Here is a 14,115-nt window from a genome sequence, read left to right on the forward strand (position 1 = left end):
TGGCCGGTGTGAACAGTACATATTGTCTTTGAATGCATCTTTTCGATGCCTTACGTTTGTATTTGACTTCATTTAGACATTTTTATGCGTGAACAAAATGTAACATTGGCTTAAATGTGAGGGCTGGGAGGATTGATTGGCTCCATGGATTTATATTCCTACCATTCATGGACATCCATCTGGGTTCTCAAGTTTCCGTTCAGGACGACATACTGTACTGTGTCGATGCATCCGACATGCTTTGAAAGCTACTCAATGGATTGAATGGATGCCAGGAAATAAAGCATTGGATTGAAGCATGGCAGGCTTTATCTGGATGGATGTGTTTTTTAGCGCTTTGAACAGTAAAGACGTTAAATGTTACTCGGTAACAGTCTGCCTGTCTGGGACCTCATGGTCTTCCGTGTACGTGCTGGCCACAGGAGCTGCAGCGGACCTGGGAAACACAGTTGATTGGCTGCCTGTACGTCAGCGTCTCCGCCATATTGGGTGTGGCAAGTGTCTGAGCGGAGAAGATGCCTCGTTCACGTGCTGCATGGAAGTGCACCACTCCTTCTGGCCAAAGCAAATCCCAGGGACGTAAGACATTTCACTGCAGCACACAACTTCCCGTGTGGAGGGGCTGCCAATAAAAGCGCGTTGGTAGGTGAGTTTCCATGATTTCTTTGGTTATTTTTTGAAGTCGTTGATCATTTATGATCGTTTATACCGAATTCCCTTACAAAAAAACAACGGGAATCTCGGAAAGTTCGCCTGCACTGTCCGGGATCCAGGTATTTATTTCACCGTCACACTGGTTGAACTTGTGACTAAAAACTTACTGAAAGTTACTTTAAAGCTACTGAATCGTTTCAGATCGTATCGTTTTAAATGAACCAATATCATCCTTGATCACGCCCCTATTACCCTTAAATATGTAGACTTTTCACACCAACAATAGGCCCAATAGGCCCTCCTTAGCTTGTCTAGGTACAGCTAGACAAGCTAAGGATTTCCCATTCAAGATCCGCATCAAAAATGCTCAGATTTTAGCACACTTTGAGGTAAATAATGCATAAGTCTAAAAAGCTACTCTAGTTAAACAAAAACTGTAAATGAATTTGAAATGTACTCAAGAGTCAAGGATACTTGTTGCATTTTCTTCCTACTCAGTAATGGATGAGTATTAAAATGTAGTGAAGTACTTTAGTAACTAAACTTAGGTGCTTAAGTAAAAGTACAAATAAAAAGGACGCAAAAATGCACAAAGAAACAAAAAACTACAACACAGTAACGCAAGTAAATGTAATTTATTACTTTCCACCTCAGTAATAATTACGACGGGTCCTGTACATCCGGGTCCTCGCCGCAGTCGTCGCTGCGTTTCCATAGCCTGCTAAGCTAGCTATCTGGCAGCTAGCTTGTCAATTACTGGCTGCGTCCTTCCGGAGACGGAAGCTATCGGTCGAAGAACGCCGAAGAACACGTCGTTGATGCTGGATTGATGCCGGTGACGACGCGGGGAGCAACCTGAGTGGAATGTGCGCCAGCGGCCTTTGAGATGGAGACGGACAGGCGTTAAAAAGTGTGCGTTTATCGGAGCTAACTAGCTAGCTAACTAGCTAGCTAGCGGCTAACCCCTCCTCTCCTCTCCCCTCCCCTTCCTTCCCCTCATCTCCCCTCCCCTTCTTCGGCTTGCCACTTTACGGCAGCTTGCTCGGTGCGTTTCCTCCAGCCGTCTGCTGCTGCTGCACCGGAGGTCTCCCGCAAAGATGAAGAAGTTCAACATTCGCAAGGTGCTGGACGGCTTGACAGCGGTCTCCTCTTCCTCGTCGGCGGCCGCCCAGACCGGGGCCTCCAAGGAGAACGAAGCCGTGCAGGAGAATCTGCAGTCGGAGCATTTCCAGCTTTGCAAGGTGCTGTATTTTCTTCCCTCCTCCTCCTCCTCTTCCTCTTCCTATTCCTCTTGTTGGCTGCGACCATGAGCTGAGGGTTCTCACGTCGTGACAGTCAGATGACAGCAGGCGTGAGCAGGCGCCTTTGGCCGGTTGATTTTCACCTCCACCGCCGCAGCGACAAATGCACTAAACGGACTGAAAGGCGGGAGAGCTTGGTCTCTAAACTTACCTTCTTGAACGTTTATGTTTGGCTTGTCTGTGGTGGCAGGCTGCCAAAGCTTGTTTGCGCTGCACTGAATCCTCGCCTCCAGTCACTTTCCATCCAGGCGAGCTTGCTGAAGAGCTCCTCCGAAGCGGTCATTTCAAGTCGACTTGAACGCATACATGTGCATGGGGAGACTTTGAGGGGGCGTTAAAAAAATAGCACTTGCAGCTGTCATGTGAGAGATGTGTGGGAGCAAAACATGCTCTTGTTTCCTGGTTTGCACAATCGTGGACTTCTCCGTTCACCTCTCGAAGCGCCGTGCATGCTGTTCAATCATCATTGAACGCTGGCCCCACAATGGCAGTGAAAACCTTAAACAGATGTATATTTTCAACAATAATAGTCCCAAAGAGACACAGCGGTGCACGCGCACAAGCCCCAACATTAGGAACACCTGCACAGTGGCTGCCAGCTGTTTATTACGTTGCGTCACAGTCAACCACTCAGCTCATTTTACATGACAGCTTAGTGGTTAGCTTCAAAGGATAATTGGCATATTTTGACATGAACACGTATGGCATCCCCATCAGCAGCCCACACCCCCCACTGGATGTGCTACACTGCTGATGGGGATGTCATTAGAATTCATGTCAAAAAATGCCAACTATCCCTTTAATAAGGATTCGGACGGCATGAGAAAGTGGAAAGTAGGGAAGTCCTGATCCACATTTTTTGGCTTCTTCTTATAGTCTTGCTGTTTCGGTCTGATCCGGTACCGACCCTTTTTTAAAAAGTTTTCTTGTTAAATGATATTTTTGCAATGTGCTGCAGGGCAATTAAAAAAAAAAAACAGTCGCAGGCCGCACCGCACTTTTGACACCCTTGCTGCAGTGTATTTCACAACACAACCGATGTTGTGATAGCATTACAGAACCAACTGCTGGGTTGTAGAACACTTGAAAGTGCATGCAGAGCTAGATAAAACCTGTGGATGCTGACCAGTCATGATACTGCACATGTAGAAATCCTGTGGAGTTCAAAATCAATTAGAAAACCAAAAACTACATCAGGAGGTTGCCCACAGCCACAGCTGTAAATATTTTTTGACCCGATGCTCATTAGAGACCCCTGCAGCTATTTGCTTTGGTAGACCAGACACCCGACTTGGCGGGGAGTTGCATAGAGGCGTTACTCGGAGTGTTTACGGAACCTGGTTCCATAACAAGAGACGTGTTTCTAATATTTAGACCCTCATAGCTTGATAAAGGAGCAGCCGTGAATATGACAATAACAAGCGAAATACTGTAGCTCCCTGCCGATGTCAATCAGTCGCTGTTAGCCTTATTATCCTATAAAGGTTGTGCAGTCGTAGATAATGTGGCAAAAAGCCGTATTTCCTGCTCTAGTTAACACTTGGCCGTGCACAAAGCAGGCAGGCCTGTTGGGGCCAATCATTATGGGGGGGTGTGGCTTGTGTTGAGATTTTAGTTTGCGTCCTGATTGAAGTTGCCGACGATGCGGGTTTTTTTGACGCACGCTTGTAAAGGTGACACAGATTGTTGTACAGTGGAACCTCGCTTAGCGTACGCCCCGGTTAGCCAAGCACTCGTATGAACTTCCATCTTTACTTCTTCCCCCCCCCCCAAACAAATATTTCAGCTTTCTTCTTAAATCTTAAATCTTTGTGAATTTTCACTTTAACTTTTTCCACAACCTAATTTTCCAAAAACTTTATGAACTTTTGTTTCTGTTTAGTTTTATAAGTTAAAAGCCGTTTTCCTTTCATACGTCACCACTACACTGCTAAAGTGACATTATTGTTCCTGGTAATATAACCACTTTATTCTTGCAAAATCTGTGACTTTTTTTTCTCGCTGGAGTACGACTTTTTTCCCACATAATATTTTGACTTTTTTTCGTGTAAAAATTAGAGGTGTTTTTTCTACTACGATTTGAACTTTCTACTCTTTCTTGTAATGATCACTTTATTCCCATCATATTTTCATTTTTTTTCTCGTATCATAATTTTTTCCACAACCTAATTTCCCCAAAATGACAACTTTCTTATTTTTTATCTGATTGAATATGACCACTTCAAAACATTTCAACTTTATGACGTTATCTGTCCTCTGAACTTTGACATAAAAATCCTACAAACATTTTTCCTCAGTTAGCAGTTAGCATACAATACGGCGCTGCGTGAGTCCAACTTTGGTCGTAACGTTTTATTTTTTTAACTCGCAAAACATCCCTATTCTTTTGTCATTTACATGCATTTCAAATAGTTTTCTGCTTGTAAAACTATAATTGTACAACTATTTAAAAAAAAAAAAGTGTATTGTGTTAACATTTCTGAAACAACATTACAGTACAACATTGGTTCTGTTGCTGCTGTGTCATGCAATATCCTACAGCTATGCTTCCCTTTCCACGTCCTCAGTCACTCCAAACCAGTTTTGTTGGTTTGTCACTTGGCATTTGGAGTTTTGCGGCCTCACTGTCAGGGTTTTTCCCAATTCTGTGAATAAATCATTGCTGTTTCATGGTCACTGAATTAGTCAAAACATGCACCCTGAAACAAATGGTAAACATTTTAGCCTAAATGCAGCATTTCAAGCGTAAAAGTGTCTACACCAGGGGTCACCAAGGTTTGTCCTTGTGAGAGCTACTTTTACAAAATGAAAATGGCCAAGAGCTACTCATTTTTGTAACATTTATTTTCAGAGCTTATTTTAAACCCAAACAAAGCGACTATGCTTGTTTTTTACCAGAACATTAACAAAACGCTGGTGTCCACAACTCACATTTTGTATTTCAGAACGCATTTCTTTCTACTGTTCTTTCGTGATTAACTGAAAACCTGAATGAAAAGCAGGCTTGCGGGCACCTCATGTGGTCGTGGGGGGCTACCTGGTGCCCGCGGGCACCACGTCGGTGACCCCTGGACTAGATGAAGCCAAATGCAACTAAAAGGCATTCAGAAGACTCATTGAAAGACATGTTGCCATGTGGTGTAGTATTCCACAGCGCTCACTAGGTGTCAGTAATGTAAGACAACAAGGAAGTAAAAAAAGGAGCAAGGAGGAACTGTGTGCTCTTTCAAGCAGCGACATGCTACCATCAGATGAGTGGATGTGTGGCCACGCCAAACCCCGTGTGACGTACAAAAGGACAATTACTGTCAACACAGCAGGGCAAGAGACGCGAGTGTTAAACTTCACACCGAAAAAAAGTCTAACATAAGAAATTGCGATCTAGTATCTCATTGAGGACAATTCAAAAAATAAAAATAAAAATGTACTTAACAAGCTGCACCCCCTCACACGGCCCGTCCCCAGCGAGCCTCACAAGCCACGACGAGTTTTATTTTTTCCCCAAATTCCCTTGTTTTCGTTTGAATTCTCTAGAATTCTGTTTTTGACATTTGAGCCTTATTCTCTACCAGCACAGAGTGTGTGCTTTGTGGGTTAGTCAATAAAATGCAAAAACCCTTCCGTTTATTGGTGCAATACTCCAGCTTGGCCAGTAGGTGATACATGGATGTCACTTGGATAACTTTCCTCATGCACCTCTGCCACGACGACACTTTTATTTTGTTGACACAGCTAGACGTGGGGCAAACGGCGCTCTTACTTTGAAGGGCGGAAGTGTGCTCTTTGTTCCGTGCATGTAAAGAATGTTGACAGCTGACGCGAGCCGGTGCTTCTCGTGTTTTTCCACTCAGAACCTGTACGTCATCATCGGGCGTTGTAAAACACAAGGCGGTGAAAATACTCATCCAGCCCGCACACACACAACCGCACCATGCTAACCTACGCTAACCACGCTAGCTTCCATCCACGCTCCATAAGAGGAGGGAGGTTCCGCCAACTTTCGCCTGTATTTATAGCCATTTCCACATGTTTATGTCAGAAGGGGGCGGTCTAATAGTGTTTGTTATGACATTCCGCCACAATTGAGCCATCCGTCGGCAGGAATGCGTCCATTCTCCTCACGGTGACAACGTTCATTCACATTAGGTCAATTCCCGCCAGATTCCGCGTTAAACAGTAAATTCCGTTGTTATCGGCCAATTCCACGATTCCGTTCACCGGGCCCTAGAGTTGCCTTCGCTGCCCTGGTTCAACCCACTGATGGCCGTGGCATCAGCTCACTGGAGGAGCAATGGCATGAATGCTTGTTTTTATGACCTGCATGAATGTACTACAGAGTGTGTGCACGTGCGTGTTACCATTTTCAGTCTTTCTATTCATGTCTATTGTGAAAGCCCCCTCATAATAATAATAATAATAAAAAAATAGTGAGATTTCTTTCAGATGTAAGCTCATGGCCCTGAACATGGTGTGTGTGTGTGTGTTTATGTGCATGTGGGAAAAAAAAAAAATGTCCCGGAGAATCCCAGTCTCAAATTTAAGCGATAAAGTTGGGATTCACACATTTTTGCAGAATCGTGCAGCCCACTTTCATGCTGACTGTTACATTTGGCTTTTTGCGGACATCTTCCCGACTTTTCCAGGAAGGCTTGGTGGGCTCCAGTCTCGGATGCAGTACAAGTGCCTGCTCTCAGTTTTGGTGGAATACTTGGTTGTGGTCCTCCGTGACACAAGGACTGGAGGACAGTGAAGCGTTGTTTTACTGCTCATCTTTGAAGTTGTGTGCTGTGACAATGTCCACGCAACGTGAGGTGTGTTCTGTGTGTGTGTGGGACTGTGCCAAGGGCCGGCCCACCTGCCTCCGTCCCAGCAGGGAAGCGGAGTAGGTCAGGTCCCCCAGGTTCCAGGGGGCCCTGGTGCTACCTGTTACATCATCCCGCGCTGCTGCAAGCTGCGCTCTCGTCACGGAATCGCCACATTCCAAAGGAAAACCTGTTTTTTATGTGAAACACAAGATATGCAATATTTTCCCAAAATGAGTTGCAAAGTGGAATATTTAAGAAGAGGCAGTCCCAGCCTTGACTAGGTCAAATATTTCAGCCCTGATTTTGTTGCATTATTATTTTTCTTCCTAAGAAAAAAATCACACTAAAGCTCCTCGGGACCCAAAAAGGGTAGTGTACAGTGTTTCCTCGCTCCATCACGGCTGACCTTTCACAGACTTGCTGGTTTGTTTTATTACAGCGTAAGAATGCTGGCTTTTGAAGAAGAATTGCATTGTGGGAAGCTGAGTCTTGCAGTTGTGTGCTTTCTGTCTGCAACACCCATTGTCTTCTGCGTCCTGATTGGCTGTAGACCATTGTCTATCAATCTCCTTTGTGCCGTTTCCTGTTGCGGTCATCGCTAGCAAACTAGTTAACCATGTGAGCTGCTTGCTAACCGCCAATAAACAGTAGCAGAAGAAGAAGAAGATAACCGTGTGACTCTGAATGTTTTCTCCCTGACAAAAAGAACACTGTAGCTCATATACGAATATTTTTTTTTTACTTTCAACAACTATCCGTAGATCCAAAGAAAACCCAGTGTTTTTATGGGAAACCTAAAAAAATGCAATGTTTTCCAAAAAAGAGTGTCAGAGTGGCGTGAGAGGTTAGTGTTCCCCTGCTGATGAGCTGATGAGGGGGTGTTGCCATAGTATTTGCACCAGCGGAGGTCAATATTTGCCAAGCTACAGCTTAGCTTTGTGTTATCATTGCCAAAGCAAATTAGTGTCATGTATGTCATTAATAATCGTTGTATGTTTACAACATGCCGAGGGCTAATAAAGACATCCTTGTCTTAGAAACGATGACTGCGGTCTAAAATTAATTCTGCTCTCTCCTTAGACTGTGCGTCACGGTTTCCCGCATCAGCCATCCTCCATGGCCTTTGACCCGGTGCAGAAAATCTTGGCCATCGGGACCCTGACCGGAGCTTTGAGGCTGTATCCTTTTTGTTTTCCCCTCCTGCTTCCTTTCCCACGTGGAGACGCCAGGACACGCACAAGGAAAGTAAAAGCTTGGATGAGTCAACAGTTTTTTTTATTCTCCTTTGCCACTTGTGCTTTGCAGGGTTATGTTGCCTTTGCTACAGTATTTATGTCTTTGGGTCCCTTCCCCTAACAGGAACCAGCGGCTTAGATGGGTACGATGGATACGCACAGCACATAGAAAAGGATTATTACGAGCATCAACGTCACTCTTCCTAGAAGGGTTCCTTTAAGGCCAGTAGGCTCTCTGAGCAACCCGGCTCATTAGCAGTGTCTCTGCAGTAGCATGAACAACCCCCCCGCACTGTGACTATGTGGGCATCAGTGTTTCCCACAGGACTGTAATCTATCTGTGGTGTTGTGGGCTAGTTGACATCATTTGCATAAACCACCATGACAAGAGGCAAGAGACAGCAAGTAAGCAAAAACATGAAAAGGAGAAGGTTGAGAAATAGAAATGAACTTGACTCTGTCACCTTTTTTTTTTTTTTTAAACAGCCCCGCCTGTGAGTGCTTTTAGATGGGGTGGTGCCTGCTGCATGTTGAGAAGAGCAACATGTGCATTGATGTTAGTCTCCAAACGTGTCCAAGAAGATCAGAAACAATTGCTATATTTGTGGCCAGTCGCTTTTTTATTTTTATTTTTTTATTTGCTAAATGTAGCTAGAAAGTCCCTAAGTTGGCGACACTGATCCGTCCTGCCACTTTGTAAAAATTCTCTGGCAGACCAGGTGCATGAGGTGTGATGATAAGCACCGTTAGGATGCCATCTACTGTATGGAGTTGGAACAACGAGCTACCACTATTATAATGTGTTTATGAGCCAGGACCTCCAGCTGGGATGTCCATAGCAAGCCATGGCACCTTTGTTCTATTGCTTTATAAATGAATATGGCCCCTGGTAGGAAACTAGTTTTTGAGTGTTTAATCCTCCATGGAGGTGTCCTTAAGGCCTCAGGTCTTTATTTTAGCTTTGGGGGTCCCTCATCTTCATTGAGATTTCCCCCACGTGCCGTGATTAAGAGAGTCGTCGTGTTTACGGGGCGACTCCTTCCTGCGTCGGCCTTAATGTGTGAGCCGATGGGATTACTGTCACTCAGGCAATTGGTCCATTTATCACCAGACAGGCGGCATCGATCCCCACCCTTTACGTTTACAAGATGTGTCTCTGCTACAACCCGTTGGCGCCGCTCGCTCTCAGCTGTTGTGTTGACCTTTTACCTCAACGTCAGTTTAAAAATGATTAGAGAAGCAGTGGGATCGCCAGTACTAGGATACCCTTCATTGTGGTTCACTATGTGGTCCTCGGGTTAGCGCTTCTGTTCCTACTGTTCTACTGTCAGTCAGAACCTACACCTGAACGAGCGTGTAACTTCTTTCCTGTGAGGGGCATCTGGTGAACAACAAAAGGATGCAAGGGCCACCTTGATATTTTGTAAAGCAACACTTGCAGATAAAGCTGCTTTACCATCTTCTAAATACGTTGTTAACGTTATTAGAGCCCTCTACTGTAGACATGAAATAGCAACATAGCAGATATCATCAGAGATCTGTGTTCCGGGAGAAGGCCCGGGGCAGACCTAGGACACGCTGGAGGGATTATGTCTCACAGCTGGCCTGGGAACACCTTGGTGTCCTCCTGGTGGACCTGGAGGAGGTGGCCGGGGACCAGGAAGTCTGGGCTTCCCTACTGAGACTGCTGCCCCCGCGACCCAGACACGGGTAAGCGGGAGACAATGGATAGATGGATTGGCCGACGCTGCATTCGTACAGTGTAACAAACAGGAAGATGCCCAGTGGGGTGCATGGTGGGCGTTTAGGTTGTGCTGCTATACCTGAAAAAGCTTGATGAGACATGAAATCCATTTTTAGCTGTTTGGCTGTGTTGAGCCCGTCTCTAAGCCCCGCCTCAGTTTGTTTGAAGTGTTTTTGTTTGAGCACAGCTGACTGAGTTGTGTTTGGAGAGCACATCATGACGAGGAGGATGTGGAGCAGCAGCATGTTTGCATGGAGTTTCTGTCTTCGGATGAGTGCCGCAGTGCTTCTGCTGCTGTACCGTTTGCAAAAGGTCTTTTTATTTTGGTCTTTTTTTCCAGGGTTGTAGTGAGTGCAGGTGTCCACGTGGTCCTCCTCCTCCTCGAGGACTCCTGCGTTCTTTCCTTTCATCTCCAAGTTCACTCGCCAGTGCAGGCAGCCGACATCTAACAGCCGCGCGAGCAGGCGGCACTTTGAGCAGATGGGCATCCTCGGACCCCGAGCTGAGCCGGTCGGATTGAGAGTGAGAGTTGCATACACCCGTCTCACGGGGGACCCCATAGATTGTTATTTATAGCTCCATCATTCCATTTTGACTTGCATAGTTACATTGGAAGGAAAAACAGTCCACCTGGGGACCACTGGGGACAACTTCCTTAAAATGCGAGATGGACACATGGAATTGAGAAGACATAACATTAGGTACACCTGGCTGCACATCCTAATCGACACTGTTGGCAAGGTATTGATTGTACAATATACCTACCATCGTTTAGTATTGATTGGTCTTTCTAATGCTAATGACTCCCAAATATTTACACAAAATATTCAAAACTGCTTTATTAAAACTGCTTTTCACAATAACACACGTATTCTTACATTCATCATTGTTCAACACACATTCCACTTTGGGGTGAAATAATTCCATGAATCTTTTAAATAAACATCTTTTCTATTTTACCCACATGGGCATTTTTGATGAATAATTGGAGTATTTACTGTTCAGTTTGCAAGAACTTAATCAAATTATTCATCACATAAAGTGAAAAAAATACATCAATTTTAAAAATACAATACAAAATACTATAAATACAAAAGTAAATTCTCATTATTTTCTATCAGTACGGTCCAACTTTGAATATTTCTCATATATTCATCATATTTATAATATAATACAAAGGGACACATTTACCTGAAATATTTGTAACCTCTGCAAGCTATTAAAAGAAAAATTCAATATTGAGGTTGAAAAACGCAGTGATTTGTTAAACCATAATCTTAAAAAATATATATATTTATTTTAATTGACATGGGCATTTATGATCAATAAATAGAATTCAAGCATATCATAGTAAATGTTGTATTTCTATTCAGTTTGTTTTTTGTTTGGCTAGAAGTTGTTGTCATAACAAATGACAAATCAAGTCAACAATAAATTCTTGTTGAATTGATGGTGTTTCTAAGATGACACAAGCGGGGATGTTAGACACCTCTTCAGGCTCATTGAAAATGAGAGTTGATGAGTTTTGCTTTGCCCTGTGGACAAAGGTGAAAGGTGGGATGACCTTTTTCAAGAAGATGCTCTGACAAACTGGGGAAAACCTATGGTGCGAGCGTTCAAGTGTATTTGAGATGACAACCACCAGCACACAATGATGAATAGTGAAAAATGATGAAGATGAAGGCACACACTGCCCCCCCCAAACCTTTCTGTTTTTCTTGACCCAACTGACCAGCTTCGGCCGAGCGGGTGTGGAGTGCTATTGCCAACACGAAAGCGCCGCCGCCGTCATCCAGCTCCAGTTCCTCATCAACGAGGTTCGTCCTCTTCTCACCTCGCCCTCCCTCATTTTGCCGGCGAGGACAGCGGCGATTGTTCACCGTTTATCGGAGAACCTCTACGATGTGTCTGAACGCTGCTCTTAGCAAAGGCATTGATGAACCTGTCATGGTAGTTTTGTGCTATGCTAATGAAGAGCACCTACCGCCCTGCCCTGGACCACCGGCATGCTGCTTTGGTGGACTCAATTGTTTCTGCTCTTGTGCACAGGGGGCGCTAGTGAGTGCCTTAGCGGATGACAGCGTCCATCTGTGGAACCTGAGGCAAAAGATCCCTGCCATCCTTCATTCCCTCAAGTTCAACAGGGAGAGGTAGACCGCAGTGTTACTGATCTATACACTGTACCTGTATGGTACGCTCTATCACTGTGACGCCACGACCACAACCACACCTGATTGGTCACCGCGTCCCTACTCAGAATATTGCAACTTTTAAAAATAACATTGTTTCTTTAATATTTCAACTTTATGACACTAAAATGTTATTTTTCTTCATAATATGAACTTATTCTCATTAGGGATGCCTGGTGACCAGAACACTACGTACAGTATAATGTGTCTTTCATATGAACTTATTCTCATTAGGGATGCCTGGTGACCAGAACACTACATATAACTTGTCTTTCAATATTTTTGGACAAATAAAAGGCCATAGTCAGCCACAAAACAGCCATCATTTATTCATTGATTATTTATTGAAAACCTGCAATATGGTGAGGGACAACAGGAAATACTTCATAGCATATTTGCTCCGATGCCAGCGGATATCCGCCTTGACAAGCGAGCTATACAGTTGCTCCGGTAAAAGTCTCCTGGATCGGTAAGACTCAGCCCTAAATCCTTAGATGAATCGATTGTAAAGACATGCAAGACTAGCAACCGGTTGGCAGTGCGTCTCTTAAACATGAGAGCCTGGGCTTCCAGCGAAAGGATAGTTGTGCACGCTCCGTCGCTTACCCTGACTGAAGACGAGAATGGATTTAAATAGTAGCAAAGCGTAAATGATGGCGATCACATTTATCATATACAGTCAAACCTGTCAATAGCGGCCACTGAAGGGAGACTACATGATGTGAAATGACATGTTAGCGTTAGCTTAACGTGATACTTCACAGTCTCCAGTGTGCTGCAGCAATCTGATTTCTTTCTGTCCGCATTCTCCTCTTGGAGTGACTTTTTCCTCTTTATGCTGAGAAGTAAATAGAGGGACCCTGGTTCTCCTTCATTGTTTTTCTTTCCGACTGACCGTTTTCACCGTCAGTCACACAAAGTCCTGGTGTGTTCCTCCTCGCAGAATCACGTACTGCCACCTGCCCTTCCAGAGCAAATGGCTTTACATCGGCACAGAAAGAGGAAACATCCACATCGTCAACGTGGAGTCCTTCACCCTCTCAGGCTACGTCATCATGTGGAACAAAGCCATCGAACTGTGAGTCTCACAAGCTCAACGTTTCCCTCTTCCTCCTCCTCCTCCGCTTGCCATCCAGCCTCTTATCTGCCGCGCGCGCACATGACGTCCCTGGAAGCCAAAAGATACAAAAGAATGCGGACGCACGTGTTTGGTCACAGCACGCTCTTGAGACCTTGTTCAGGCGGTAAGAAGTGCTCGTTTTACAAGAGCCTCACGGACCACCGTCCTGATGCAACTGCTGCTTCTCTCTGTGCAAACAGGTGTAAAGATCACGTTGTCACATGACACACCAGTGCACCCGTAAACAAGTTCAGCTATTGTGCCAAAGTGACTTTTTAAAGATGTGTGCCAGAGCGGAGGCACTCAGACGCTTGCCATTCCTGAAGTCATGAAGCCTCTGACATGCCCCCAGCTAGATGAGCTCGCCCCGTGTATACACCCACCCCTTTGTAGAAAAGCAGGCTTTGCTACACATCTTAAAATGAAGCCTGGCACTCTGCCAACTAGTCGGCTACAAACGCGGGAGTGGGAAGTTTGATCAGCAACTAGGCCAGGGGTGTCCTATTCCAAAAATATAATTTAACAAGAAAACTGGAAAAAAAACTAGCAAAAATTGAAATATCAGCAGTCATTTTACAAGAGTAAAGTCAAAATATGAAGAGAAAAAAGTTGTAACCTCATGAGAAAAAGTAATTTTAAGGGACTAACGTAATATCATGAGGAAAATAAAAAAGGTATTCTTTTAAATAATTATTCTCATAATTATGAGAAACAAAACAAAAAATAAAGTCATTTTTAGAAAATTAGGTTGCAGAAAAAGTTACCAGAATGAAATCAAATATTATGGGAATGAATAAAAAAAAGAATTCTAATGAGAGAATAAACTTGTCAAATTATGAGGGAAACTAATGTCATGTGAATAGCATAGAGTTGAAATATGAAAGGATTTTGGTCATATAAAAGTGGTGATATGAAAAAAACAAACAAAAATGGAACAAACAAAAAACAAAAGTTGTAATTATGTTGGGAAATGTGAAAGTCAAGAAATTCAAGATTCAAGATTCATTCAAGATTCAAGAGTTTTATTGTCATGTGCATGGTAAAACAGCAGTAATACCATGCAATGA

At 44.1% G+C, this 14,115-nt stretch overlaps 1 protein-coding gene across 12 annotated transcripts in view; it reads left to right on the forward strand.

The window, feature by feature from the left end:
• The first annotated feature begins 1,355 nt into the window (after positions 1-1,355).
• The window catches only part of stxbp5b (syntaxin binding protein 5b (tomosyn)), a 52,142-nt gene continuing 39,382 nt past the window's right edge, over positions 1,356-14,115 (forward strand). For 6 of the 12 annotated variants that reach the window (XM_054797757.1, XM_054797759.1, XM_054797752.1 and 3 more), the window contains exons 1-5: positions 1,359-1,895; positions 7,841-7,938; positions 11,475-11,556; positions 11,789-11,889; positions 12,872-13,006. In XM_054797757.1, coding sequence (XP_054653732.1) covers positions 1,752-1,895; positions 7,841-7,938; positions 11,475-11,556; positions 11,789-11,889; positions 12,872-13,006 — 560 coding nt within the window. In that variant the 5' untranslated portion in view covers positions 1,359-1,751. Of the gene's footprint in view, positions 1,896-7,840; positions 10,441-11,474; positions 11,557-11,788; positions 11,890-12,871; positions 13,007-14,115 lie in introns of all 12 variants that reach the window. The other 6 variants (XM_054797753.1, XM_054797762.1, XM_054797756.1 and 3 more) reach the window with 5 other exon arrangements.

The sequence above is a fragment of the Dunckerocampus dactyliophorus genome, chromosome 13 (genome assembly GCF_027744805.1).
Source record: "Dunckerocampus dactyliophorus isolate RoL2022-P2 chromosome 13, RoL_Ddac_1.1, whole genome shotgun sequence".
In the NCBI taxonomy this organism is placed as follows: domain Eukaryota; kingdom Metazoa; phylum Chordata; class Actinopteri; order Syngnathiformes; family Syngnathidae; genus Dunckerocampus; species Dunckerocampus dactyliophorus.